Below are 26,540 nucleotides of genomic sequence, written 5' to 3' on the forward strand. Positions count from 1 at the left end.
ACAAAAATTTGGAGGCATGACAAGCTGTCCTTTCTGACTCCAGTCCCTCTTTGGGGCTGAACCCCTCTAAGCTGCTCTTTCATTACCTAAATATGTACCTTGTTTCTGCCTGAATGTCAGCATCCTTTAAACACACCCTCTAAAATTTACTCTAGCTACCAGAACAAGGGCATTGGAGTGTATAATATAATGGTGGTGGTTGAGGTTGAGAGAACACACTGAGAAGATGACATGGAAAGGAGTAATCAAGAACTATTTAGGGTATGAATAATTTGGGCATCTTTTATTTTTGGACATATATTTTTCTACATACTGATTACTTGGTTTTTCTTTTTTATAGATTGGGCTAATGGATACTACAGACAACAGAGAAAACTTGTTGAAGAGATTGGCTGGTCCTACACAGGTAAACATATTACTTATATAATGAGATTTAGCAGAAACTTTCATTGTTTTGTATCTATTTTTATACATAAAAGGAAGCTTTGTTGCACAACACATCATGTCAACTTAGCTAAATGGATAGTTAGATTAATTAATAGATATATAAAATACAAAACGATATCTTATGGGCTTTCCACAAACAAATTTGGTAGTGTAGGGCTTATTGACATCCACCCAAACTGTATTTGAAGCTCAGGCCCAAGCTGTCTATATACCTTCAAGAAATAGCATAACCTGGGGCTCTGTTTTTTTCAATGGCGAAATAGGGGGCTGTTCTGAGCATTAAATGAGATAAATAAAGTGTGAAGCACTTGTCACAGAGCCTGCTTCTAAACAGAAAGCTCTCAATAAATGTTAGCTGCTGGAGTTGTTATGATCATGCCAACGATTATTTTTGTTCATTTAACAAATATTGATGGGATTCCTTCTCTCAGAAGGGGCATTCTTCTGAATTACTGTTGTTAATTTATTGGTGTTAGAGTATAAAATGATTTATCACATTACTAGACTTTGCTTAGAACATTATGAACATCTGAAGTTGGCTTGAAATAGTTATAACCAAAAATCATTATCAGAAACTCTGGGAGAGAAAGTTCTAGCCCTGAGTAGAAGAATATGAGTGGAATTTGGGTGAACCATGACATGCCTAGTAACCATGTGGGATGGAGTTGAGCATTAGAGTTGGGTACTCATTAGCAATAAACTTGGGTTGATAAGATAAAATCAGATTACAAGGACTTTACCATGAGCCTGGCCAATTTACTTAATAGATGAAGTGCAGAAGCATGCTGAATTTTGTAGATAAGGATGTATTTTCTTTCTTCTTTTTAATTGCTATTTTAAAAGTAGTAAATGTTCATTGTAGAAAATTTAGAAATAGGTTGAAGTACAAAGAAGAACATAAAAATCATTATTTTATTTCCCTCAGGAATAGCCACTTAAAAAACTGCTATAGTCCTTTTAGGACAGTTTTTATTATCCAAAATTTATATATTTTATTTATAGAGTTATGCATCCAGTTTACTCTTAAAATTATATTTATTTCCTCATTTTAATATTCCTGCTGGTCATGATAATCTGCTTACTAATCCATTGAATAATTTTTTTATTATGTAACCACTTCCTATTTTTGTATATTTAAGCATCTGTAAGCAATGACAGATAGATGAATTGACAGATATATATGTTTTTATTACTTCTGTGCTATAGAATTATTGATACGCAATTACTGAGTAGGAAAAAAAAAAAAAAAACTTTCAAGCCGGGTGTGGTGGCTCAAGCCTGTAATCCCAGCACTTTGGGAGGCTGAGGTGGGTGGATCACAAGGTCAGGAGTTCGAGATCAGCCTGGCCAACATGGTGAAAACCCATCTCTACTAAAAATACAAAAAAATTAGCCAGGCATGTTGGCACACGCTTGTAATCCCAGCTACTTAGGAGACTGAGGCAGGAGAATTGCTTGAACCCCGGAGGTAGAGGTTGCAGTGAGCCGAGATCATGCCACTGCACTCCAACCTGGGTGACAGAGCAAGACTCTGTCTCAAAAATATATATATATATATACATAAATAAATGAATAAATAAATAAATAAATAAATTTGTGATGCACACTGCCTAAATGCTTCCTAGACGGGTTACACTCATCTGTCATATAAATTTCTACCCCACTCTATACTACCCAAGATTGATGATTGTCATACTGAAAATCTCTATGAATTCAACAGATTTTTAAAAATCATGTTTTGTTACTTTAATTTGCTTTTTTTTATTACCACTGAAGTCATGATTTTAATTTTTTATTAGCCATTTGCACTATACCTCTTCAGTGCAATAAGTTAAATTAGAACCTGGAAAACAATCAAGATGTCTGTCAGAGCAGGAAGAGTGAACAAATTAAGGCACATCTCGACTGTGGAGTACTCTGCAGATGGGTATGAGGTAGACCTCTGTAATATTGTACAGAAAGACCTGCTATTAATTTACTTATTTATAATAAGGACCCATACATCTATAAAATACTACTTTTGATATTTTAAATCCTAAAAAATACATAAAAGCAAAAATTATTCATAATTTGACTCCATTTTGAATTATTTAAATGGAATTATTTTCTTTTTTATTTTGCTATGTAAACAAATTATACCCAATTTAATAAACATCAGCAAACTCTATTTACTTGAGGAATTTCTTTTTTCAGAAAACATGAAGTTTAATCAAAAGGGTTGTTGGACCAAAGGGCCTACCTATTTATAATATTAACAGATATGTTCAAATTAATTTCAGAAATTTGTGTTAAAATTATCTATTTCCCCACATTTTCACTAACACTAACTCTAAAAACCTGGACAATTTGATTAATCAAAAATGGAATCTAACTTTTAATTTGTATTTCCCTGATTACCTACAAATTTTTCTATTATGTTTTTGTATGTACTACCAATTGGGTGTATGTTTATTAACTAATGTAGTATTGTCTTTTTAAAAACTTTATAATTTTATATACTTTATAACTTTACATCTGACAATTGTAACTCATTTTGTCTTTTCCTATGAAAGAGAAATCCTAGTATTTTATAAAAATCACGACTGGTTTTTAATGCCCCTAATAATTATGAAAAACATGTTAGGAGGGACTGAGAATGCTTAGAGTGCATCCCTAACCATGGAAGATGACATTACAAGGGGAAATCCTTAGTTTTCCTGGAAAATATCTGCCAGTGTCACCATCTGGGCAATATTTAATGCAGGACATCTTTTTAAATGATTCATTTAAATATTGCTTGCTGTGGTTTGGGAATGCTACTTCCAGGATAAGCTTTTCTCCAAGAAGTTCTTCATGAGTATTAAAGTTCTACATGTTTGGGCCTTTTATGTTTATGTTTTTATTTTTAATTCCTAAGACTATCACAAGCCATCTTTTAAAAATTCATTACTCTATTGTTTTTAAGATAATGTTTGCTCCATTAAGAGTAATATAGAACTGTTTTAAAAACATGATACATAGAGATATTATCACAGAATAAAAGTCAGCCTGGTTTAGTTTTGTTAACAGCTAACTTTCTAGTTTCAGAAGCGAAACCAGAAGGAGGTTATTTTCCTCTAACCAATCAATTTTCAAACAGAAAACTCAGATCTTTAACAAGTATGTATGAGTAAAATGAAAAACAAACTTTAATGCACACTCCACTCTCCCTAAACCCAGAGTTAGAAAACAGAGGGCCTATTGCCTAGGGAAAAAGAAAATTATAGTTCTCAGCTCCAAGCAAGGGTGGATGTATGTTGACTAATGGAGTGATGGTGGTGTGTGTTTTCAGCAGCTCAGGGGCCCTATGCATCTTGGGTGTGCCTCATCAGGTTAGGAGAAGACAACAGTTTTACCAGGGTTTCAGCAGATATGATAGCAACAGCACATACCATTGTGCAATATCCTGTTATCTTAGGAGGCAACCACAGAGCTGCTCCTTTTAATGGGCTGAGTATAGAAACGGCACCTATAGAGTGGCTAGGCTTTGACAGATGGGTCTTTGCAGAAACAATGTGTAGTTCTTTGCTTTAAAATCAAGATGAATCATCTTGCTCATAACCTAAGGCCTATTGGCTTTAGCTTCTTTCAGGAAAGTCTAGTGATCAAAGGGATAGACTCATTAAAATATGGTATTTGTTGTAGGGGGTGGGGTGGCAGATCTCAAAAAGGGATGTTCCAGAGTCAGGGTAAGGATGGAAGCTTACCAAAGTTTTTTAAAGAGTGAATTGCTTTATTTACATTAGTGATTCCCATTGGTTTGGAAAATTATTCCTAGAATATTTGAGAATCCTAGAAAGAAACTAAAGATGAGGACATTTTACAGCTGTTTGTTTAGCTCAAAACTGGATGACATAATTACTTTGTCTAAATTACTAGACTATCAAAGAGAAAACAAATAAATGAAATTCTTTATCAAAATGAATGTATTTCACCCAAGCAAATTACATTAAAACCAAACCTTTAACATGGATTATTCACTATAAAATGAATTATCACATTTTATTTTTAATACAAGTATTTAAAGTTTGATAGTATTTTTTAATTTCTATGCTATTATTCCGTTTAGAAAATGAATGACTATGCTAACTGCTTAAAATAATTGTATGAAAAGAATGAAATGTTAGTCTTATCATTCTTAAATGTAACTAATTTTGTGAATGGCTTGAGGAAATTGGACTTGACCACATTCAGTTCTAGTTTCATCTTAACAGTTTATTTTATTGAGCTGTATGTTTGTGTTCCTTCCCATATTGTCTCTTCATTTAAATTTATCAAATTAGTGGCAATCATGGAAGAAATGACTTGCCCTTGAGTGTGTCTGAACATATAGGATTCTATTAGTAAAAATTACTGAGTACATTATAAGGCTTGTCTGTAAAAGAACTAATAAGCCATTTAGAAATATTACATTACACATCAAACATTATTTAAATGGAATCACTTGAGCTAAAGTCATTATGAAAAAAATTACACAATTATGGTATATGAAGTAACAATGTAAATCCCCGCTGGCTACCAGATGGGTGGAGAAAGGGAGGAGAGGTAATACTCTTTTAGTTGCGTTTTATGCCTAGGTTAAGAACAACTTTCTACTCAAGATGCATGCTACAATTATGCTAAGAAATGACAGGGTTGGTAAATACAGTTGACAGCCTCATTTTTAAAAGTTAGTATAAGAGGTTGAGCAAGGCTTGCTTGTCACTTTGTGATGAAAGAGTGAATTGTAAATCTGTGAATGTCAGCACTAAGAATCTAACTCTTTCTGTAACAACTTCATTTCATTTAAGGGTTTCAGAAAATAAATGTCACTCTTCCTAGTAACCTTAAATTTTCTATGACAATTCCTAAACAAAGACAGTTCAGTGAAAAAAAAAAAAAAAAGATAAAGTGAAGTCATTTTTTTTTTAATCTCATGAACACATAGCCCAAGATTATCCTAGAAGATGTTAAAAATCTTCTCTTCAAGTTGTTAGATCTTTGATTGCAACCTCCAGCAATGATAAGATCATCAGAAATGGGAGTACTTTAACTGCTTTATTCTTAGAAGTAGTACGACAGAAATATAATCTTTATTTTCTGGACTTTAAAAATATTATATTGTTTCTTTTTCACCAATCTTTAAAGCAACTTGAAATTGAAAATTTTATATTGATATATTCTCAAGCATTCTTAAAACCTATACATCTTTAAAATTTTAGTTAAAGAATGTGTTCGATTCACATAAGAAAGTGTGGCTGTTCTGGCCACACACAAGTCTCTTAGACCTTGCTAGATACCCTAGAATGAGGGAGTCTTTAAATACTGAATTGATTCTATTTCTGTAAATAGAATATCCTTTATTCTAAACAGTCTAAATAGTCTTTCCATTTTGATAACTGTATATAGAAAATGCTACTTATAGAAAACAAAAAGGCCATAATTTAAGGTTGTGTATAGTATAGTTTGGTGTTTGGCTTTTATTTTTGGTTTAGTGTTTTATTTCTTTTGACCCAGGAGAAAGTAAGCCAAATTTAACTCAGAAAGAAAATTTGAATCCATGTAGAATAATGACGGATTTTTGGCCTTTAACTTCTATAATCTGGAATATCCTTTTAACATATTATATTTTTCTCTTTCATTCACCACTTCTTATATAAACAGACTGTTCCTTTCTAATTTCCAACTGAACAGTAGAAAAGAGAGTTCCAGAACTCTAACTATAGAATTATCTCATTTCTGTTAAAAAAAAAATGTATTTATATGGACATAGATAAAAGGCTGGAATGATATACTCTAATCTGTTGACCATGGTTACCCCTGGAGAGTGAATCTCTAGATGTGGATGAAATCATAGGAGGCAGGAGCCTCACTTCTTACTGTATACTGTTTATATTGGGGGAAAAAATAATTTTTGACAAATATGTTGACACAAAATATTTTCAACTTAACATGAATTAGTTTTAGCAAGAAGGGCAAAGGTAGTTGGACAAGAACTACAGCTTTGTGTATTCACCTGTCAAAATGTAGGGCCTCTGCTTGGCTGAATCTCAGTGAGAGGATATCACAGATCCTAATAAGAGCATGGACAGTGCTCAGTGCAGGGTTTCTGATCATCATTAACCTACAGACTGACTAGGCTGATTAAGAGCTCTGCATTTCAATTTTCCCGTTTGTAAAATACTTCTTAATAATGCCCAACTTAATTGTGTGCAGATCAAATAGATGCTTCACATTGTTGCAGGAAAGCTCTTTGAGCAAGTACATTATGAATCCAAGTAATTATTATTGAACAGTGTCTTAACTTGATCCCAAACAGATTGAGCAAGCCTGGGGCCATATGATAATCTCACAAGAGGATTTAGAAGGGGTTGATTTGCTTGAATGGATATTATGGACAGATATTTCCTATCATCTGTAAATTTTTTTTTAAGTTTAGCTAAGGTTTATATTCTGGTCAAACTTTTTCTATGCTAGATAATGATGACTAAAGCAAGCCTCGTTATGGAGGCTGAACAGGGTTAAGTGATCTAAAACTCAGAACCTATGTGTATTGACTCTATTCATGAAAATTGCTAAGAGCAGATTTTAGGTGTTCTCACCACACACACACAAAACAGATAAGGATGTGAGGTAACGTATATGTGAATTAGCTCAATTTAGTCATTCCACCGTGTATCCATATTTCACAACCACATGTGTATACAATAAATATATACAATGTGTATTTGCTGATTAAAAGATAAATAAATAAATATGCTTAACAATTTTATTTGGTTGCAACTCTCATGTAGTACAGACTTAAAAAAATTAAGATGTGGCTGCAGAAGAGCATCACAATTAGATAATCATTGTTTATTTTCTCTGCTAGTAAAACTAAATGCTAATGTGTCTCCCCTATTAAAAAAAAAAGTTAAAATTGCATAGATTCTTTATTGAATCCAGCTTCACAAGTATCATTGCTGGTAGCATCTGGTAGAAGCTTCAATGGGATGGGCAAGTCCTAGCAGCTCAGAAGGAGGAAACTTGGCCCCTTCTTCTTCTGTCTGAGCTGGAACTGTGTGGGCTTTGTGTAGGACGCATTGTGCTTCTTCCCCTTGCTGGGCCTCCTTTACTTCAATCTCTGTGTGTGTTTTTTTTTTTGTTTGTTTGTTTTTTTGAGAAGGAGTCTCACTCAGTCGCCCAGGCTGGAGTGCAGTGGCGCAATCTCGGCTTGCTGCTGCAATTTCCGCTTCCCAGGTTCAAGCGATTCTCCTGCCTCAGCCTCCTGAGTAGCTGGGATTATAGGCACCCACCACCACACCCCGGCCAATTTTTTGTATTTTTAGTAGAGATGGGGTTTCACCGTGTTAGCCAGGATGGTCTCAATCTCCTGACCTCGTGATCCGCCCACCTCAGCCTCCCAAAGTGCTGGGATTACAGGCGTGAGCCACCTCGCAGAGCCCATTCTCTGTGTTCTTTACTCAGGAGGGCTCTAGTTCATGAAGTAGATACATTTCATAAAAGAAAAAGGGAAGAGAAAATTACATGGCTAATTAAAAGAAATCTAAGTCTAGGCTGCAATTTGTAATGTCACACAAAATTCACTTAAGTGTGTTACACTTTTAGGCAAAAAAAAATGCCATTATAATAATTTTATGTTGACCTGTGTTGCCCTCCAATTTTATGCATCAGTAAGGGCCTAGTGGAAGGCTTATTTAGTTTCAATTTCCTTTGTTTTCTGTATGGTAATTCTGACTCTTTAAACCAAGAATTTTCAAGGAGCAAAAAGATAAAAAATCATTATCAAGGAGCAAAAAGATAGAAAAATCATTTCTATTATTCAGAAAAAATTTTATTAAGTGAAGCATATTTTAATGACTGAAGCACAGAATTACAAAAATTATTTTGAAATATAGTCAGACACATTTTGGACTTAGGGATTTTATTTCCTTTATCCCTTAGGAGGAATGTGTATATGGCTGTTTATCCTCTTATCTATGAATACCATGTGACAACTAAAGAATAAAAATATCAAACTTTTAAAGAATTAAAGTTAGTTTTATTCTGAAGCCTGACTGAGGACTATAGACTGAGGCCTATAGCCGGGAGCACTGCTGCTGCACACTGTTGCAGCCATGGCTTTTACACAGGCTGTGGAGGTTCAGTATGTGCAAAATCACATCAGATTCACTCAAAAGTTATGTTAAAGTAGAAACACATCGAGGTTTGGGTGTGAGAGTCCATCTAACTACAAATTACTAAAGTACATTGGTTATAGATTATAGAAGCATAACCACTAACTCCATCAGATGTTATCTTATGTGTAAGAAAAGGCAAAGATTGGGGTCATTTGTCTTCTAGGGAATACAGTGACTTAGGCAAGAGACGTGAGGGCTTTGTGCTGTATCTTTTGTCTTCAAAGCATCCCTCCAGAGAGCTGCACAGTGTCACAGAGTCAGGAGCTTGTGAAATTATAGTGGCAAACAGAAATGAGCAAACATGCCTTCCTACATTTACCACTTTGTCTCATACCTTTTTCTGCTTAAGCCACGCAGTGTTTTGTTCAGATGAGATAACCCCTTGACTGGACCAGAGCTGGGCCTTCTCTTGGCTGGATGCAGAGGATCTTAGAGATCCTCTGTGGCCCTTAACACACCAGCATCCAAACTGTTGTAGACTTTTATAGAGCTTCTAATATCACAGAATATTCTGGTACTCTTACAACAGCTGCACATATTCATTCTTCAATTGCACAAGCCTAAAGATTCTTTGGAAGAGAGGGAAACTTGAACCCTATTGAGAGGTAGGGTCCAGACCAGTAGAGCCGTGTTTGATAACCTCAGGACAGTGGGCCTGATGGAAGCCAGAATCAAGGGAGAGGCCAGGAGGAGCCCCTGAGAGACAAGAGACAGTTGGGGGACTGAAGAAGAAACATGGCAGCAGAGACTGAGTGCAGAGTGGAGCCTGGCACCAGGAGGAGCAGGTTCCCAGTTCATTGTGATGCACCTGGCGGCTCCCCTGGGGCCTTCCCCACCCAGTGTTCCTCTTTCTCAAATGCCTACACGCTTTGTCCTGGAAACAATAGAGCCCCAGCAACTCCATAGTGGGGCTGCTTCTGAAAGAGGCAGAAATGAGAAGAGGAAGATGCTGGGGGTTCAGCAGCCGAGGTGCATGTGGTGCAGGCATCCAGTCCAATTAAACAGGCACCCAGAGCCAGGGTGGAGACTGATGGTCTGGAGGAAGGAGCAGCAACCTACAACAAAATCAGATTCTAGTCCATGCAAGCTAAACTTCATTCCCTTAAGGGATGCTATTCAGCTCCCTAATTTAGTAGAATAACTTCTTATGACCAATAAAAAGGAGCCTATATACACACAGGCTGAGGAGACTTAGTGTGGTAAGATGGTAGATGCCTTCTGATCGGATTCCATTAATGCCGAGATCTGTAAAGTGTAGAGATCTGAACCATTATCTTCACAAGTATAGTAAGTGCCAATCTGATATTTTTTTCCCCACAAGGAAAACACTTTTTTATTTCTCATTATAAAAGCATGTTCATTTAAGAAAATCATGTATCATATATTTCATATTTAATATGTTTATATATTTATCTACCTATGTATTTATATCTATCTATTTATCTATGTAATTTCTCCTTCCAGAGATAACTACTCTTAATGTCTTCTGTTGGGGAAATATAATTAAAAACAAAATCTTCTCCCACCTCAGAAATCCTCTCCATAAATGTAATAACAACAATAAAAAAAGCAGTTTTATTATCAAACAAGCATTAAACCAGAATGTAACACACATCACAGGCAATCACTGAAAGATTGCCAAGATAGGAAGAAATCTCACCCCTTCATATAGCCAAACAGATACAACCCATTACATGTTTTCAAGATAAACAATAACTTGTCTTTAAGTAGAAGGACTTGGCAGCAACTTTGTCACACATGGTTCAGCTAAACTTTAACTGATAATTGGAGTGACTATTTGTGTTACCCTATTGGCTTCATCCAGAAGGAAAATAAACCTCACATTTTTGAGACAAGAGGTAGCTTTACAAATTGGAGCCAGAGGCTCATGGAAGTTAAGCTCCTGCCTTCCCATAGAAATTGGGAGAGTGGGGCACTATCTTCCTTGATGTTTGCATTTCACAAGGATGGCCCCTGGGTCCTTGAGAAAAACATCCTGGATCATGAAGCTGACAAAGGGCCTATCTAGCTTTCAAAAGGATTGATATACATTGCAAAACAAGGAGAAAGTACTTACAATGATCTCTTTTCTAAAGTAAATGCTCTTTAAAAAAGGATGGGGTGGGGGTGGAGAGAAAAGTGTCTTCCTGGTTTTCAATGGGGAGAATTAAGCCTCTTACTTTTAATTTTTGTTTGTCCTTACACTTCCTAATTATGCATCCTGAATTCTGATGGCCTCTTACTAGATGTACTGCTTTGTAACCTGCTTTTATCTCAAAAGTAGTTTGTGAATATCTTTCTAAGTAAATGTATTGTAACTAAATCAGTGTGAGGGCAACAGAAAAAAAAAGCTTCTACCGGGGCAAAACTTTGACTGTCCCTGTGCCTGAAGCAGAGACTCACACATAGTAGGAGCCCAATATATATTTGATAGCCCAATATATATTTGATATATTTGATAGGGAACAGAAATAATTTTGCCTGAGAGGAATTGTGACCAGTAATAACATAATTTCAGGGGATCATCCCAAATCCTTCTTGCAACAAATAGATTATACAAAAAATAAATACTGTGGAGTGAGTTCAGAGCAAGGCTTAGCATATAAGAAGTAGCTAAAAATCTTAATGAATTGGAAAACAGGGAAGGCTGCATTTTATAGTGCTTTGCCACCTGGAAATTGAAACAAAGGCAGAGCCACCTAGAACCAGTGCCAAAGCAAATCCAAAACTTGGCATATGCCAAAATGTATTACCTCTAAACTCTGTAGTTTCCATTCTTTCATACTTCATGAGCATATCTAGGAAGCAAGATCTACTTGCAGCACTTTAAAAAAAAAAATGACATATAGTTTTTCTTTTCCAAGACCCTAAAAGTTTGTTCTTGAAGATCAGTTGTATTTATGCATATAACGTACTCATGTATCATTCAGATTTTTATGTTCAGTCAACTTGTGTTAGAATATGAAGGAGTAAACTTCTCATCACCTCCCTGGCTTGCCTTCTACCTTAATGATATTATAAACTTACTGACAAAGGAAAATTTAAAGTGTGGATATTATTAGTTTAATCAATAGTCATTGGATTGTATAGCATAAGCCAGACACTGTACTAGGCATCAGAGATGCAGTGATGAGTGTAAGTAATCACAAGTATGCAAACAATAGTGATCAAGCGTGATTTTTTTTTTTTTTAAGCATGGTAAATACCTCATGGAGATTGTGTTAATGTAAGGTAGGGCATCCTAATTGGCCTAAGAGGTTCAGGGAAGGCTTACCAAAGAAAGCGACTTTAGATTCAGATAAAGCATAAATAGGAGTTAAGTCAACATGGGTGAAAAATTGTGCCAGGCAAAGGGAGCAGCTATCCTAAGATCTGTAGGTGAAGGCGAAAGCACTGTGCTCCAGCCTCTACCGCATTCTTCCTGCTTTTGGACAGAAAATTAGGAATGTGATGAGACAAGCTTCTTGGGGCCTACTGAATTAATTCTGGTACCCTTACCCTATTGAAAATTCTGGATAACAAGATTTATGCCATAGTTTGATTGGCAATGGCTTACATCTTAACTGTTGACTTCTTTGCATTTAAGAGATGTTAGGCATGATTTTACATCAGCACACTAGTTAGGAAACGAAAGGAAAAGGGGCTAGTGAAAGAGTCCAAAAGAGACGGGTATGAGAAAAGGAGCTTTACATACTCCAAGAGGGGTACAGCTTCAAGTAGATAGGATTAATCGACATTGTCACACAGTTCTGGGGAGTTCACAGTGAGATAAAAACTATGGACTTGGACGTATTTTAATGAAGCAGGTTGTAGTGGGGATTCTTTTGTTAGTTTATCTGATGGGAATACAAGCTCCAGAGACAGTCCTACTCCTTCCTTCTAATCTGGACTCCATCTTACATGTCATCTTTTTTGTCCCAAAGTTTTTCACTTGTAAAAAGAAGTAATGTTAGTACCAAGCTCAGCAGGTGCTGCAATGATTACATGTGTAAGTATATACAAAGCAGTTAGAATAGTGTCTGATGCATATAAAGTGCTCAATGAAATTATTATTTAAAGTCAGATAAATCTTCTGTCATATTCAGGACTTCTGACAGGTTTATGTCCATCACGCTATTATCTTTCAATAGTACAGATATAATTATATGATTCCTCCCATCACCTGCCAAATAAAAAAAAAAAAAAAAGGGCTCTTTAGCTTGGCATATTATGGCTTTAATAAGCTGGCCCACCTATCCTGTTTCATTCCTCATCATTACCTTCCCCCTGCCTGCTGCTATACCAGCCTTTTCAAACGCAGGTCTCTCTGATTCTGTTTATAATCCTGCCTGAATAGCAGACTGTGCACCTTCTTCAAGTGAAGCCTTCTTTCTTGACTCTTCTTTTCTGCAGGCCAGAGCACATCCCTTGCTTTCATACGCTGTCTCTGTCCCTCTCTCTTTGTTGCAGTGCAGCGACATAGCAGGTTGCATGTCTCACTCATCTTCCCTTGTTCAGAATGTAGTACCTCGTGTGTGCTCAGGAAGTGTGTATGGCATGAATGGACAAAGCTACGTGGATTGAGCTTTTGTTTTACAAATGGAGAAATAAAGCGATGTAGTCATTTGCCTAGAGTCACAAAGTAAGCAGAGGACTGGAAACTTGGACCTGGGTTTTGACTCCTAGGGCCCTGGCTTGAGAATTTCTGGGGCCACATCTGATTTTTTGTTTGTTTGTTTTTGTTTTGTTTAAGTGATATGGGAAATAATATAAGATATAAAGCTGTTAGGCTTTGTGTTCTTGTGTAAATATAAAAACTTCTGGTTCCAAAGCCTTGTGTATCGTCTTCTTAGCCTTTATGCATGTCTTCTTAGGAAACTGGTAAAAGCAGTCATTTCTGGAAAGTGGAATTGCAAGTGCCCTTTATTTTCATCTGTTTGCTTGTCCAGAATCTTCTAGTTTTTCTAGACTAAACATATATTTGTTTTATAATCAGGTATGAGAAAAGGGAGCTTAAATGTCTAAATTAATTTTTATTCCAGGATGATTAAGAGATTGTTTTTGCATCATGGAATGTCTTCTGCCTTTTGATATCTCCTCATTTTATAATGGTCCTTTTATATATCTGAGGGGCCTGTGTCTGGGCCTTTTTCTACTTCACTGTACCAGGTGAACTTCTTTACCAAGCAATAAAGTCAGAAATGGTATACTAATCATCCATATCCTTAAAGAGTGATAATAAATAGTAATTAGTGTGAAAATATATTCTCTTAGGAAAATGGTCATATTATACATTTGCATTTTATCTGGAGTTGATCTAGCCAGAATTCCACTGAGGGCACTTAAAGGATCACACAACTTGATTTTCTTCTCTGCTGTGACACAATAGCCTCACTTTGCATTCGTTTCACAATCTGGGATCATTATCCAAGCTCAGTGAGAATCAATTTCTCATAGATGATTGCCTGAATCACTGCCAGCTCAGCCACATTTTTTACATCATTTACCAGGAAGTATAGTTTTTAAAAAGTCAGAACAATGATGCAGGGAACCCATAACCCGAATATGCCCTCAAAATAGTCTTCAGAGTGGTCACCCAGCCCTGAAACTCAAAGTCTTCTGCAAATTGATTGACAATGTTACTGACCTGTAAATCAAAGGATTCCCCATTTCAGTTCACCATTTTCTAAGTGAGTCGCTATTGACATGAAAGAGTTCATTCTCTTTTGAAAGAACAGTTCATCTTTAGAGAGCAGCCTCAATTGTTTGCTTTTTAGCAGAATAATTACATCTTTAATTTCTATGGAGATAATGAAGAAAGCCAGTTTAGGGTATGTTTATGAGGTTTCAGAGTATATTTGGGGAGAAAATTCTGTAACTTCTAAATATGATTCTTTAGCCTCAAAATGTACATGTTTAGATAAATTACAATAACTGTTTTACTTTCATTTATGGTGATTGCTTGTTCATGCTTAAGCACAAGAGAGAAGGCTTGATTTAAAACCTAAGTCTCATTGATGAGTTTTTATGCCACCATCATTTTTAAAAGTAAATTTAGTAGAAAGCTAATTTTGGCATATAATGCAAATCCCTCTAATTTATCTGGCCTTCATTTAATAATTTTGGAGTTACCACTGCAAGATGTTTATATAGATTAGATACCACAGAGATCTAAGGAATTGTATTTATTTGATCCTAATTAATATTTGGCCTTAAATAGATAGTCACACCACTTTCCAATTTCCTAATTTTAAGCAATTAAACAGCTAGCAGCTGTTGGCCAGATAAATATTAAACTTTGCCAAGTAGATATATGCAAGTTTTTTTAACCATATTTGGAATGTATTAGATTACAAATGTGTTGACATCATATACTTTAGAAGATTGTATGTTACAGGTTCTTACTGAACAATTATTTATTATCTGTTTGGTATTGTTAAAACTCATGCTAAAATATCATGGATAGTTGTATACTATCTATGCATGCCGGCTCATAGTATGTGAAGAAACATCAAATAAAAACTCCTGTGACTATCTTTACAAGCGTGCTTTGTATTTAAATAACATTAAAGATAATTAAATATTGTGTTAGTGAGGAATTTTATTTCCTTATCTGGAATATTCTTAAACTTTTACAGTATGTCCTTTTTTTTGACAATGGAATTGTCAAATTAGCAATCACAATGATAAAGAATGAGACCATAAATAGTGTAGAATTTATTTATTTATTTATTTATTTATTTATTTATTTATTTGAGATGGAGTCTCGCTCTGTCGCCCAGGCTGGAGTGCAGTGGCGTGATCTTGGCTCACTGCAAGCTCCACCTCCCAGGTTCACGCCATTCTCCTGCCTCAGCCTCCTGAGTAGCTGGGACTACAGGTGCCCACCACCACGCCTGGCTAATTTTGTGTGTGTGTGTTTTTTAGTAGAGATGGGGCTTCACAGCTTTAGCCAGGATGGTCTCGATCTCCTGACCTCGTAATCCGCCCGCCTCAGCCTCTCAAAGTGCTGGGATTACAGGTGTAAGCCACCACACCAGGCCGATAGCGTAGAATTTAAACCAGTGGTTCATAAATTTTAGAGACCATCAGAATTACCTGGAGGGCTTACTGAAAAAAGATTGCTGGGCCTGATTTTCAGAGTTTCTGATTCAGTAAATCTGAGATAGAAGCCACAAATTTAATATCTAACAAATTCTCAGGTGCTCCTGATACTGCAGATCTGAGGAGCCAAACATTGCAGTGTCTAGACTCTAGATCAATCTCAGCTTATGTTATCTTAATTTGGGGAATGAATGAATGATGGAGTGAAAAAGAGAAAGCACATGCATGAATATATTTATTTGTGTAAAAGTGCTTCAGCTCTCTGGATGAGGTATATTGACATTTAAAAAGTAGCAGTATTGCCTCAATGTAACATGTAATAACATTGAAAATGCTGTTTTCAAAACCTGCTGTCTGCATCAATAGAGATAAGTTTTTGGACAGTTTTTAATGCAACTTGCATTAATTTCCCCATCTGGATGGGGCCTCTTTACCTATGTGGGGAAATTCCTGGCCTAGGTGGATCCAGCGAATCCTTCATTAGTGAATCTGGCTGCAAGTTATCTTTACCTTGTACTACTCTTGACACATTTATCCCTAGCAATTTCCAAGAAAATTTCCTTTTTTATAATCTTTTTTATTTACCTGACTCCAAAAGATCCTGGGTCCTGAAAATATTAAGATTGTGTTTTTCATTCCTATATGTATATTTTTAAGTTTTTAAAGCCCGGTAGTAGAGTCCTTTTAAATTGCGTTGTTAATAATCCTAACAATAATAATTTCCTTCTAATATTTTTGGCTGTTGTAATGTAATTTATGGGTACATCCAAAATTTTTGAAATAGGATCTAAATATTTCTGGATTTCTATTCAGGAAAGGTTGTTATTCATTCTTTGCTTCAGTAGCTGTTTGGAGTTAAACAACTCGTAATTGTCACTTTTCAAGTCAATAATGTCAACCCCACAGGACAAATTATTTTAGTGCCATACATACAGATTACATTTTTTATTTTTAAGACAGTCTTGTCTTGCTCTGTCTCCCAGGCTGGAGTGCAGTGGGGTGATCTCAGCTCACTGCAACCTTGACTTCCAGTTTCAAGCGATTCTCCTGCCTCAGCCTCCCAAGTAGCTGGGACTACAGGCAGGCACCACCAGGTCCAGCTAATTTTTATATTTTTAGTAGAGATGGGGTTTCACCATGTTGGCCAGGCTGGTTTCTCACTCCTGACCTCAGATAATCCACCTGACTTGGCCTCCTTTAGCGCTGGAATTACAAGCGCAAGCCACCACACCCGGCCCAGATTACGTTTTTTGTCGTTGGGCTCCATTTTTCTTGAAATTTAGTCTGTAACCCTGGGGGATATGTTTGAAAGTTTTAATAGTTGTCCAAAAAATGTTATCTGTCAGTTCCCATTACTCTAGCAGAGGAATTATTTGAAAATCTCATAATGAATGGTAGAGCCTGCATTTGTTGTGTAATAATTTCATTCACTTATTCATATATTCAACACATCTTAATTAAGCACTCCTATCTGCCAGCAGAAAATAAAAAAGACTAAGTGCCCCAGATGGAGCTTGAATTCTAAAATAACAGAGAACAAATATCTATAGGTAAAGGAAATGACTCACGGTGGCACATTAAACTCTACTGCGTAAGATGCAATCTCCTTCATGAATATTGAGTACTGTCATTTTAGACTATTATCCTCTGGAGATATTCTAGAATTATAGGGATTAAAACCATTGATACATGTAGATCAACAACTACTAAATTTTGAAGATCAAGCCATTGTCTTTTTTTAAGTAGGTAATTTTTTTGGTACATTTTCAAAGTTATAAGTTTTGCAAATTCATTTTTTTTTTTTTTTTCATTTCCTCAGACTCAACATTCCCCCTTGGCTTAGGAGGATTCACAGTATACCTCCAGGTTACATGAGTAGCTCCATTCAAGCCATGCCTAATAATGAACTAGTTCATGTGGGGAACTCCTGAAAAATGACTGAGCTCATCCCAGTTCTCACTAATATTTGCAACCAGTCATACCTACTTCTCCTTTAAATTCTGTACCTCTTCTCATACACACCCTAGAGACAGTGTGCCAAGCATAACATCTTAATCTACACCCAATGCAAGAAGGAATTCTCTGTCTTTTTAAAACCATGGAATAGTCCTCTTAGTTTAAAGACAGCCTCTTCTCCACCTCCCTAGGAAGAATGTTAGACTTAGTGATGGGGTAATTTTCTCAAAAGTTTGTAAAAAAGCAGCTTGTCATTTTGGTCATATTATTACCATTTAGTACAGGAAGTTACCTTCAGAGTAGAATTCAGTAGGCACCATTCCCTAAGTGTAAATCTCCTTCACTCATTAAAAGTTCTGCACCACACCCACACTGTATATAGTATTGGAAATTGCTCAGGAGTCTTAGTTGCTAGTAAGAGAAGCCTGAGAAGTACTCATGCTCTGAACTGAGTGGGAATTAGTTGTTCAGTGCTCCTGAAATTGAAACAAGAATTTTCTTTCAACCAGAGAAATGGGAAAGGATTTAGTGATTGCCTACAAAAACCTAAGGAACTGTTCAACTATATAGAGCCACTGTTTGGCCGCATGGAGGATCTTAACACATCCCTAGGTATTCCTGTATGTGGTAATAACCACAAACATGGGAACAGCTTTTGAATCCTAAGACCTGTACCCCAGTGAATATAATGAGAGAGAATATAAGTCAGAGAGGGAATTCAAATTGTTCCTCTGGGAGCCTGAGAAATGTAAAAAACTGGTTTACTCCCTACACTAATCCTAAAAACAGTTGTCATCGCTCTTAATTCATTTCTTGGAAAAGAGACAACTGATAACAAAGTAGAGAGAAGGTCCCTTAGAGCTCCAATAAATAGTGATAGTAATATTTTGTATCCTGTTGACCAAAATACGAAATCTTGAGTTCAAATTAATATAAATTGAGAGTTGAAAAAAATAAATTTAATGAAGAATGAGATATTGATATAACTTCAAAATACCTCCGCTCAAAATACTTTCTAATTATAAGACAAAGAGAATAATATTACAGTGGAAAGCCTGACAGACACTTCAATCAAGTGATCAAAGTAAACGTCAGCAAAAATTATCTTTATAGAGATCCTGTACTACTGACTAAGATACAATGAGAAGAAAAGAGCATATTTTTTGTGACGTTTCTACTAAAAATGCATAACCTGAAGAAACATCAGACAAACTCAAATTGAGGGACATTCTATAAAATAACTGTAGTTTTCAAAAGGATTGAGATCATGAACGTCAAGAAGAGATGGAGGAACTGTGTCAGATTGAACGAGAGAGGACAAGTAAAGGCAACATGTGTTACTGAATGGAAACTTATTCCCTAAAGGTTATTATATTGGCAATATCTGAATGAAGCATAAGGACTCCATGGTACTAATGTTATCAATGTTAATTTCCTTATTTTGAAGAGTATGTTGTGATTATATAGGAAAATATTCTTGTCCGTAGGAAGCTCAGGCTGAAGTACTCAGTGTCAGTGGGATGTTGGCACTACGCACTCCAGTGGTTCAAGAAAAAAAGTCTATGTTCTGTACTTGAACTTTTTCTCTAAGTTTAAAATTATGAAAAAAATATACAACAATTACTTAATAGGACTTGCATTTTAAAAGAGAAGTACAAGTTGGAGAAGGTTACAATGAAGCCTTTTAATATTTTACTCCATAGTCCTATGTGTTGCTCTGCTATGCTGACAATGCATGAAAATTTTAATTGTTTAATAAGAAAGAAAGGGAAAGATAATATCATAGAGCTCACAAATATGAGCCTACCAAAGCAGAAATTAGATTATACTAGTTTCAACTATTGAATTACCCTGTAGTTTAAATTGAAAAACAAAGATAATTCAATTAGTAATTCTATATCCAGTTTAATGATTTTTCCATAAAAATTATTTGGCTTATAAAACAATACAAAAGTCTAAGAAATATATCATTTAATATGGGCTTCCCTTTATTCATGTCTGCCAGCGGTTCTAACTAAAATAAATGGAAGCAGGATGTTGCACCGAGGATTTGCTTTGTAGCTCTTTACCAGTTTGTTAGCCTCTATTTGAAGAATTTTTTTTTATGAGGCCAAATCCAGACTAAATTAAATAGATCTGGCATGGTAACATATCATTTCGGGTTCTAAATAAGTGATTCCTTTTAATGTGCATACTGAAATTTTCTCATATGACAAACTGGGACACATGAAATGGAATTTCACGCACTATTGAACTGAATTCTCGGTAGCTGCTGTGAAATGTTTGGGGAGTTTTAGTGGATTTATCCATTTTAGTGACCATATTTCCCCTCACATTTGTGAAATGCATTTTGCTGTTATTTTAGTTATTCTGAAAATGTGAATTCATTTACCTGCCTGTTCAGAGAACAGGCATGAGAGCTAAGGGAAATGATGATAAGCACAATAACAACAACAAATACAGGTGATATTCACTAATTTATTCATTCAATACTAACTACAGGGACTAATATTGAATGAATAAATTGGTATCACCTATCTGTTAACAGAACAGGTAAGGAAGTACCTGCTCTAATTAAGCTTACATTCTATTAGAAAGAAAAAGACCAAAAAAAAAAAAAAGCAAATAAATAAATAATTGTAGAGTATGATAGCTGTTGTGAAAAGAATAAACCTGGCCAAACATGGTGGCTCATGCCTGTTATCCTAGCGCTCTGGGAGGCTGAGGCAGAGGGATCTCTTGAGCCCAGGAGTTCAAGACTAGCCTGGGCAATGCAGTGAGACCCCATGTCTATTTTAGAAATATAAATAAATAAGAATAAACATGTTGATATGATAGGCAATAGCTTAGCAAAGGTGGGGAGGACCTTTCCAAATGGGAGACATTTCATCTGAGGTATGAAGAAAGAAAAGTAGCCATCTGGTGACAAGTAGAGGAGAATGTTTCAGGCAAGCAAAGAAAGTGCAAAGGCACTGAGATAAGAAAAGAGTGGCTGCTTATGGAAGAGAAAGCAGAGTGTGGTAAAATGGAGAGTCTAGCAGCCATTATTTTGTTATTTAAACCTCACAGTGATGCTGTGAGGTTGGTCCTCATACAATCCATTTTTTATTTTTTACGTAATATTACTGAGGAATAGAGAAGTGAAGTGACTTACTCAAGGTTATTAGTTGATAAATGGTAGAGACAGTGTTTTCACCCAGAAAGTGTGACTTGAGAACCCGTGCATTCTAAACATTATATGGTGTTACTTCCTGTGAACCCTAAAAATGTGAGACAGGTCTCAGTTAATTTAAAAAGTTTATCTTGCCAGGGTTGAGGATGCAAGCCCATGACACAGCCTCAGGAGGTCCTGATGTGCCCAAGGTGGTCAGAGCACAGTTTGGCCTTATACATTCTAGGGAGACATGGGACATCAATCAACACACACAAGATGAACATTGGTTCTGTCTGGAAAGGCGGGACAACTCGAAGCAAAGGTGGGAAGACTGGAAGCAAGGAGGGGGCTTCTAGGTCATAGGTAGAAAAGAGACAAATGGCTGCATTATTCTGATTAGCCTCCCCAAAGGAGACAATCAGATATGCATTTATCTCAGTGAGCAGAGGGGTGACTTTAAGTAGAATGGGAGGTAGGTTGGCCCTAAGCAGTTCCCAGCTTGACTTTTCCCTTTAGTTTAGTGATTTGGGGGCCCCAAGTTTTTTTTCCTTTCACACTTCCCAAAGAAAGTACCATGCACATATGAATTACTGTTGTTATAATGATAAAGTTGAAGGCATGTTTTATAGCCTAGAAAACTCATCTATATTATCATATTTTGCTCCATTCAAAATATTTTGCCCAACTCTAGGTGCTAAACTTTAAAAAGATTATGGACAAATCAGAGAGTATTTGGTAGAAGTCCCCTTGATTGGTAGAGTCTTGATATATGAGGAGCAGTTTTGACTGTATCATGAAAAAGATAAGGCTCAGGAAACTACAAGGTGGTCAGAGCACAATTTGGCTTTATACATTCTAGGGAGACATGGGACATCAATGCCAGTATTGATATATTTATGGGGCCTTCATATGGAAAAATAACTAAATATTTTGGATGGCCCCCAGTAGGTACAATTTGGAGAGAAAAATAAAAGCTACAGAAACCTACTTTGATCGAGGAAATAATTTTTTTCACATTGAAAAATCCAAAATTGGAATAAAGTATTCTGGGAGAGATAGAGACTCCAATATCAAAGGTATTTAAATCTAGGTAGAAAAACCTGTTATTGAGAGTGTCCTATAGATAATTCAAGCAATAATGGGTAATTGAACTGTATTAGCCCATTTTCATGCTGCTGATAAAGACATATCCGAGACTAAGCAATTTACAAAAGAAAGAGGTTTAATTGGACTTACAGTTCCACATGGCTGGGGAAGCCTCACAATTATGGTGGAAGGCAAGGAGGAGCAAGTCACATCTTACATGGATGGTGGCAGGCAAAAAATGAGAGAGCTTGTGCAGGAGAATGCCTGCTTTTAAAACCATCAGGTCTCATGGGACTTATACACTACCACTAGAACAGCATAGGAAAGACTTGCCCCCATGATTAAATTACCTCCCACCAGGTCTCTTCCACAACACGTGGGAATTCGAGATGAGACTTGCGTGGGGACACAGACAAACCATATCATGAACTAATGTGGCTTTTCCCAATCCTGAAATTCTATGATGGATATTCTAAGTTATCATCAGAAGACAGGATAATCAGAATTTAACATACTTGATTTCACAGAGCATGGAATAGAAACCTGATGCCAGATAGTGATAAAGAAGCAAAGTAAAATCCAAGACAGTAGGCTTGCAATGAAATACAGAAACTGCCCTGTCTTCTCTAGTTACCAAGGGGACTGGTGATCTGGCTCAGACTAGAAAGCGGGAGTAGCCCTGCCTTAGTAAGTATGTATGCAAATTTCTACACTGAATATTATCTCCTCTTCAAAACCTATTCTGAGACCCCAGGGAAGTGATCATGTGCACAATCCTTATTAGATTACCTGTAATTCTCGTTGCAGTGATTTATCTGTATGTCTTCTTCTTCTAGCCCTTAGTCTCACTGAAAGAAAATTCATATTTGTATTTTCAGACTTAGGAGTGTTACTAGAAAATATGTAATAACTAATACAACAAGTAGCAGACTGTTGAATATCCAGAGAATAAGAGAAGGTCAAACAAAGTCAAATTTAGAAACAGAACATTTTTGTGGCCATAATTTATTTTCTAATTACCCATCAAAGTTATAGATATGTATGCTTTGAATATGGCATCAGAAGACTAAGTCATAAAATATAATTTTGATTTAGAAGATTATAAGATCCAAATGAGTCAATATAAGGCATGAGGAATTATGATCAAATTAGATTTTAGATCTGGAAGACTTCTTCCATTTTATGTTCTAGAGTTCTACCAGGTGAAATCACAATGAATTAATTGAGAATAAATGTTTTATTCCAAATCAGTTTGTCAGTTTTTATAGAGATATGATCTAGAATCAACTTATTTGAAACTTCCAAAATTTTAGTTCAATTTCTTAAACAAGGGATACTGCTGTCTTCTTGGAGCTGAGATACAACCTCATTGCTACTAGCATTACCTTTACCACAGAAGAAAAAATACTTTGTAATAATTTTTGATATTATTAGTATCACTTTTAAAAGTTTTATTTTGAGTAGTGAAAAGAGTGATTTATTTGAAGAAATGTCCTAATATGTATGACTCTGATGTGAGCACCTTTCAGAAGTGTGGTGTTTATTATTTGCTAGTGGCAAATGTGAAAACATAGGCATTGCATTCACTAAACTATAGCGAACAGAGAATTTGCTGACCTGTAAGTGCATTGTTGATTTTTACCTTGTCCTTAATTTTGACCCTTCCTCAGTATTAATTAGTTAAAAATGTCTCAAACAGGTGTCAGCTGGGGTTCCCAACCTTTCAAAGAAGTGAGTTATGCTCAAAAGCCAGCCTGCCTCTTAATCTCCTCAAATTCCACTGCCTGTGGAAGTCCTAAGCCCTCCTTAGAATTTCTGTGACTTCTCAGGGGTTTTCGCTTCTCAGTGCCTGCTTCACTTCCTTTGCCCCAGCTTCCTGATAAACCTTCTCTGTTCAGTTATACAAAGGCAAGGAACCTGCTCATCCAAACAGAGAAACTACTTAAGTATATTGTCACTGAATAGACTGTTAGAGAATCTTCCCCTGGGCTGAAAAAGTAGACACAAGTTTAGATACCTTTAAATCCATGCGAGAGTATTTTTTTTTTTTTTTTTTTTTTTTGAGACAGAGTCTCTCTCTGTCACCCAAGCTGGAGTGCCGTGACGCGATCTCGGCTCACTGCAAGCTCCGCCTCCAGGGTTCACGCCATTCTCCTGCCTCAGCTTCCCGAGTAGCTGGGACTACAGGCGCCCGCCACCACGCCCGGCTAATTTTTTGTGTTTTTAGTAGAGACGGGGTTTCACTGTGTTAGCGAGCATGGGCTGTATCTCCTGACCTCGTGATCGGCCCACCTCGGCCTCCCAAAGTGCTGGGATTATGGGCGCGAGCCACCGCGCCCAGTGAGTGTATTTTTTATCTATTTTTTTTTAGCATAATAAAGACTTGAAGGTAGCTGGCACCTGTAATTCCAGTGCTTTGGGAGACCAAGACAGGAAGATTGCTTGAGGCCAGGAGTAGAAGACCATCCTGGGCAACGTAGAGAGACTCTATATCTACAAAAGAATTTTAAAAATTAGCTAGGCATGGTGGCACATGCCTGTAGTCTCAGCTACTTGGGAGACTGAGGCAGTAGAATCATTTGAGCCTAGTTCAAGGCTTCAGTGAGCTACAGTCACTCCACTGCATTCCAGCTTGGGTGACAGAATGAGCACTGTCTCAAAAAAAAAAAAGAAAAGAAAAGTTTTGAAGAATCAATTTATTAAAAATCAAATATAGTTGGCTTTCATAATGAGTTTAATAATTTACTTTGAGATTAATAATCTCTTGGCAATGACTCCTAACATTTTAGTTTAAAGCTTTTCTCTCAGCCTTTTTATGTATACATTTAAAGAGCAGAGGCACATGCTAATATAATCAACTATTGCAATGAGTCTATTTGCAATGTAAGCTGATGATCAGCTTGTTTTAGCTGATTTATAAATTGTCATGTACCAGAATTACTTATATTAAAACACATAATTTAAACATCATCCTTAAGAAATGAGATAGAAAAAAGGAAAAGGGTCAGTATTCAGGCTTCTGCTCAGCTTATAAGAGTCTCTTGATTGACACTAATTTAAAAAAAATAAGTGGAAATTCAGGAAAGAGGTTAGAGGCAGCAATAGGCAAGCTGTTTAATGTCACATTTGAAAAAATTATCTCTAATTCTTGAAGTCACTTTTAAGATTTTCAAAAGTCAAGCCATAAATTTGCTATCTTTAAATAGGAGTTTGGTTTAATTATCACTTAAGCACTTTTTTGCTTTCTCATTTTAGGTCTTTAATTTGGGTATTAATTTTTCATCTATTTTATATTTCACAGGTTGTATTGCTCTCATTAGACTTTGTTACAAATTGCTTGTGAAGAAATAAATTTTAGGTGTCATAATTTTCCTCAAATTATATCTATATGAGTGTCTATCAAACTTTCACTCGGTTGGGTAGATGAATGGAAAAGGCAAACAGGTCTTTATAAAAAACAATGCAGATGATCTCTGGTGTCACATAATGTTTATTATTATTCAGTTATGTACATACTTGAAAAGATCTATTGTCATTAAATTATTTTTTATGTCAGCCTTTATTGTCACTTTGCAATACAAAGAAAGCAAGGTGAAGACTAACTTTTCTTGTGTACAGAATCATCAGGCTAGATTTTTGGCATTATTTCAGTCCCTGGAGACCTCTGAGAGATTCTGGGATGCCAGTGGTACCTCTCTGGCTACACTGACAACAAATAATTGACCTAAGGAATAGTTCACTTCAGCTATTTTTTGCTACTCATTGGTTGTCAGGGCCATTGAGGAGAGCTCAGTGTAGATCAAAGAAAACAGTGTAGATCAAAGAAAACAGTGATTCTTCCCCTTCTTCCCAGCCACTCACCACCTGACCCTAATGCATCATTGTACAATGGCCATAAAGGATGACTAGGGAGTCGGCAACTGGTTCCTGGAGGAATTGATGATGTGGCTTTTGGCTGGTGGCACCATCATCCTCAGTCATCAGTCAGAGTCATCAAAGTGATCATTCACCCATTCACTCCCTCCTCTGTCTCCACCCCACAGCTAATCAACTAACCAGTTCTGAATTTTTTCTCAAATATTAAATTTTAACTTTTAATCTTTCTCAAATCCATCTCTTTCTTCTTATCTCTGCCCTAGTTTAGATCCATAATAATCTTCACCTTAACTATTGCTAGAACCTTCTAACTGACCTATCTCCTTCAGTTTTGTCTTCCTTAAATCTGTAACCACAGTTACTTCCATAAAATTTAAATATGACCATGACACTTGCATCTTAAACACCTTCAATAGCTTACTGGAAAAATTTTAAAGCCCTTGTTCTGGCATGCAAAGCTCCCAAATTTTTCCATTTATTCTTACAGCCCCTCCACTCACTGCCTTGCATTCCATATCTGAGCACATAAAACCTCCTACTATTCTTCCCAAACAGCCATGCACTCTGTCTTCCTAGATGCCTTCAGCCATGAATTTCTTCCTTACCTTCAGTTGGATACCTGTTTATTGAGTCTTATTTCAAGTACCTTTTTTATCTAGAAAGGCTTACTTGTCTCATATCCCATCTGGGTTAGGTACCTCTCTTTGGTGTCCCTGGAATATCCTATGCATATTTCTGCTATTATATTCATTAGATTACAT

At 36.2% G+C, this 26,540-nt stretch overlaps 1 protein-coding gene across 4 annotated transcripts in view; it reads left to right on the forward strand.

Moving 5' to 3' along the window:
• The window catches only part of PTPRZ1 (protein tyrosine phosphatase receptor type Z1), a 193,547-nt gene that overhangs the window by 56,313 nt on the left and 110,694 nt on the right, over window positions 1–26,540 (forward strand). For all 4 annotated transcript variants that reach the window (XM_055283810.2, XM_055283811.2, XM_055283813.2 and 1 more), the window contains exon 2: window positions 341–406. In XM_055283810.2, the coding sequence (XP_055139785.1) occupies window positions 341–406 (66 nt within the window). The remainder of the gene's footprint in view (window positions 1–340; window positions 407–26,540) is intronic.

This window comes from Symphalangus syndactylus, chromosome 6 (genome assembly GCF_028878055.3).
Source record: "Symphalangus syndactylus isolate Jambi chromosome 6, NHGRI_mSymSyn1-v2.1_pri, whole genome shotgun sequence".
Taxonomy (NCBI): Eukaryota; Metazoa; Chordata; class Mammalia; order Primates; family Hylobatidae; genus Symphalangus; species Symphalangus syndactylus.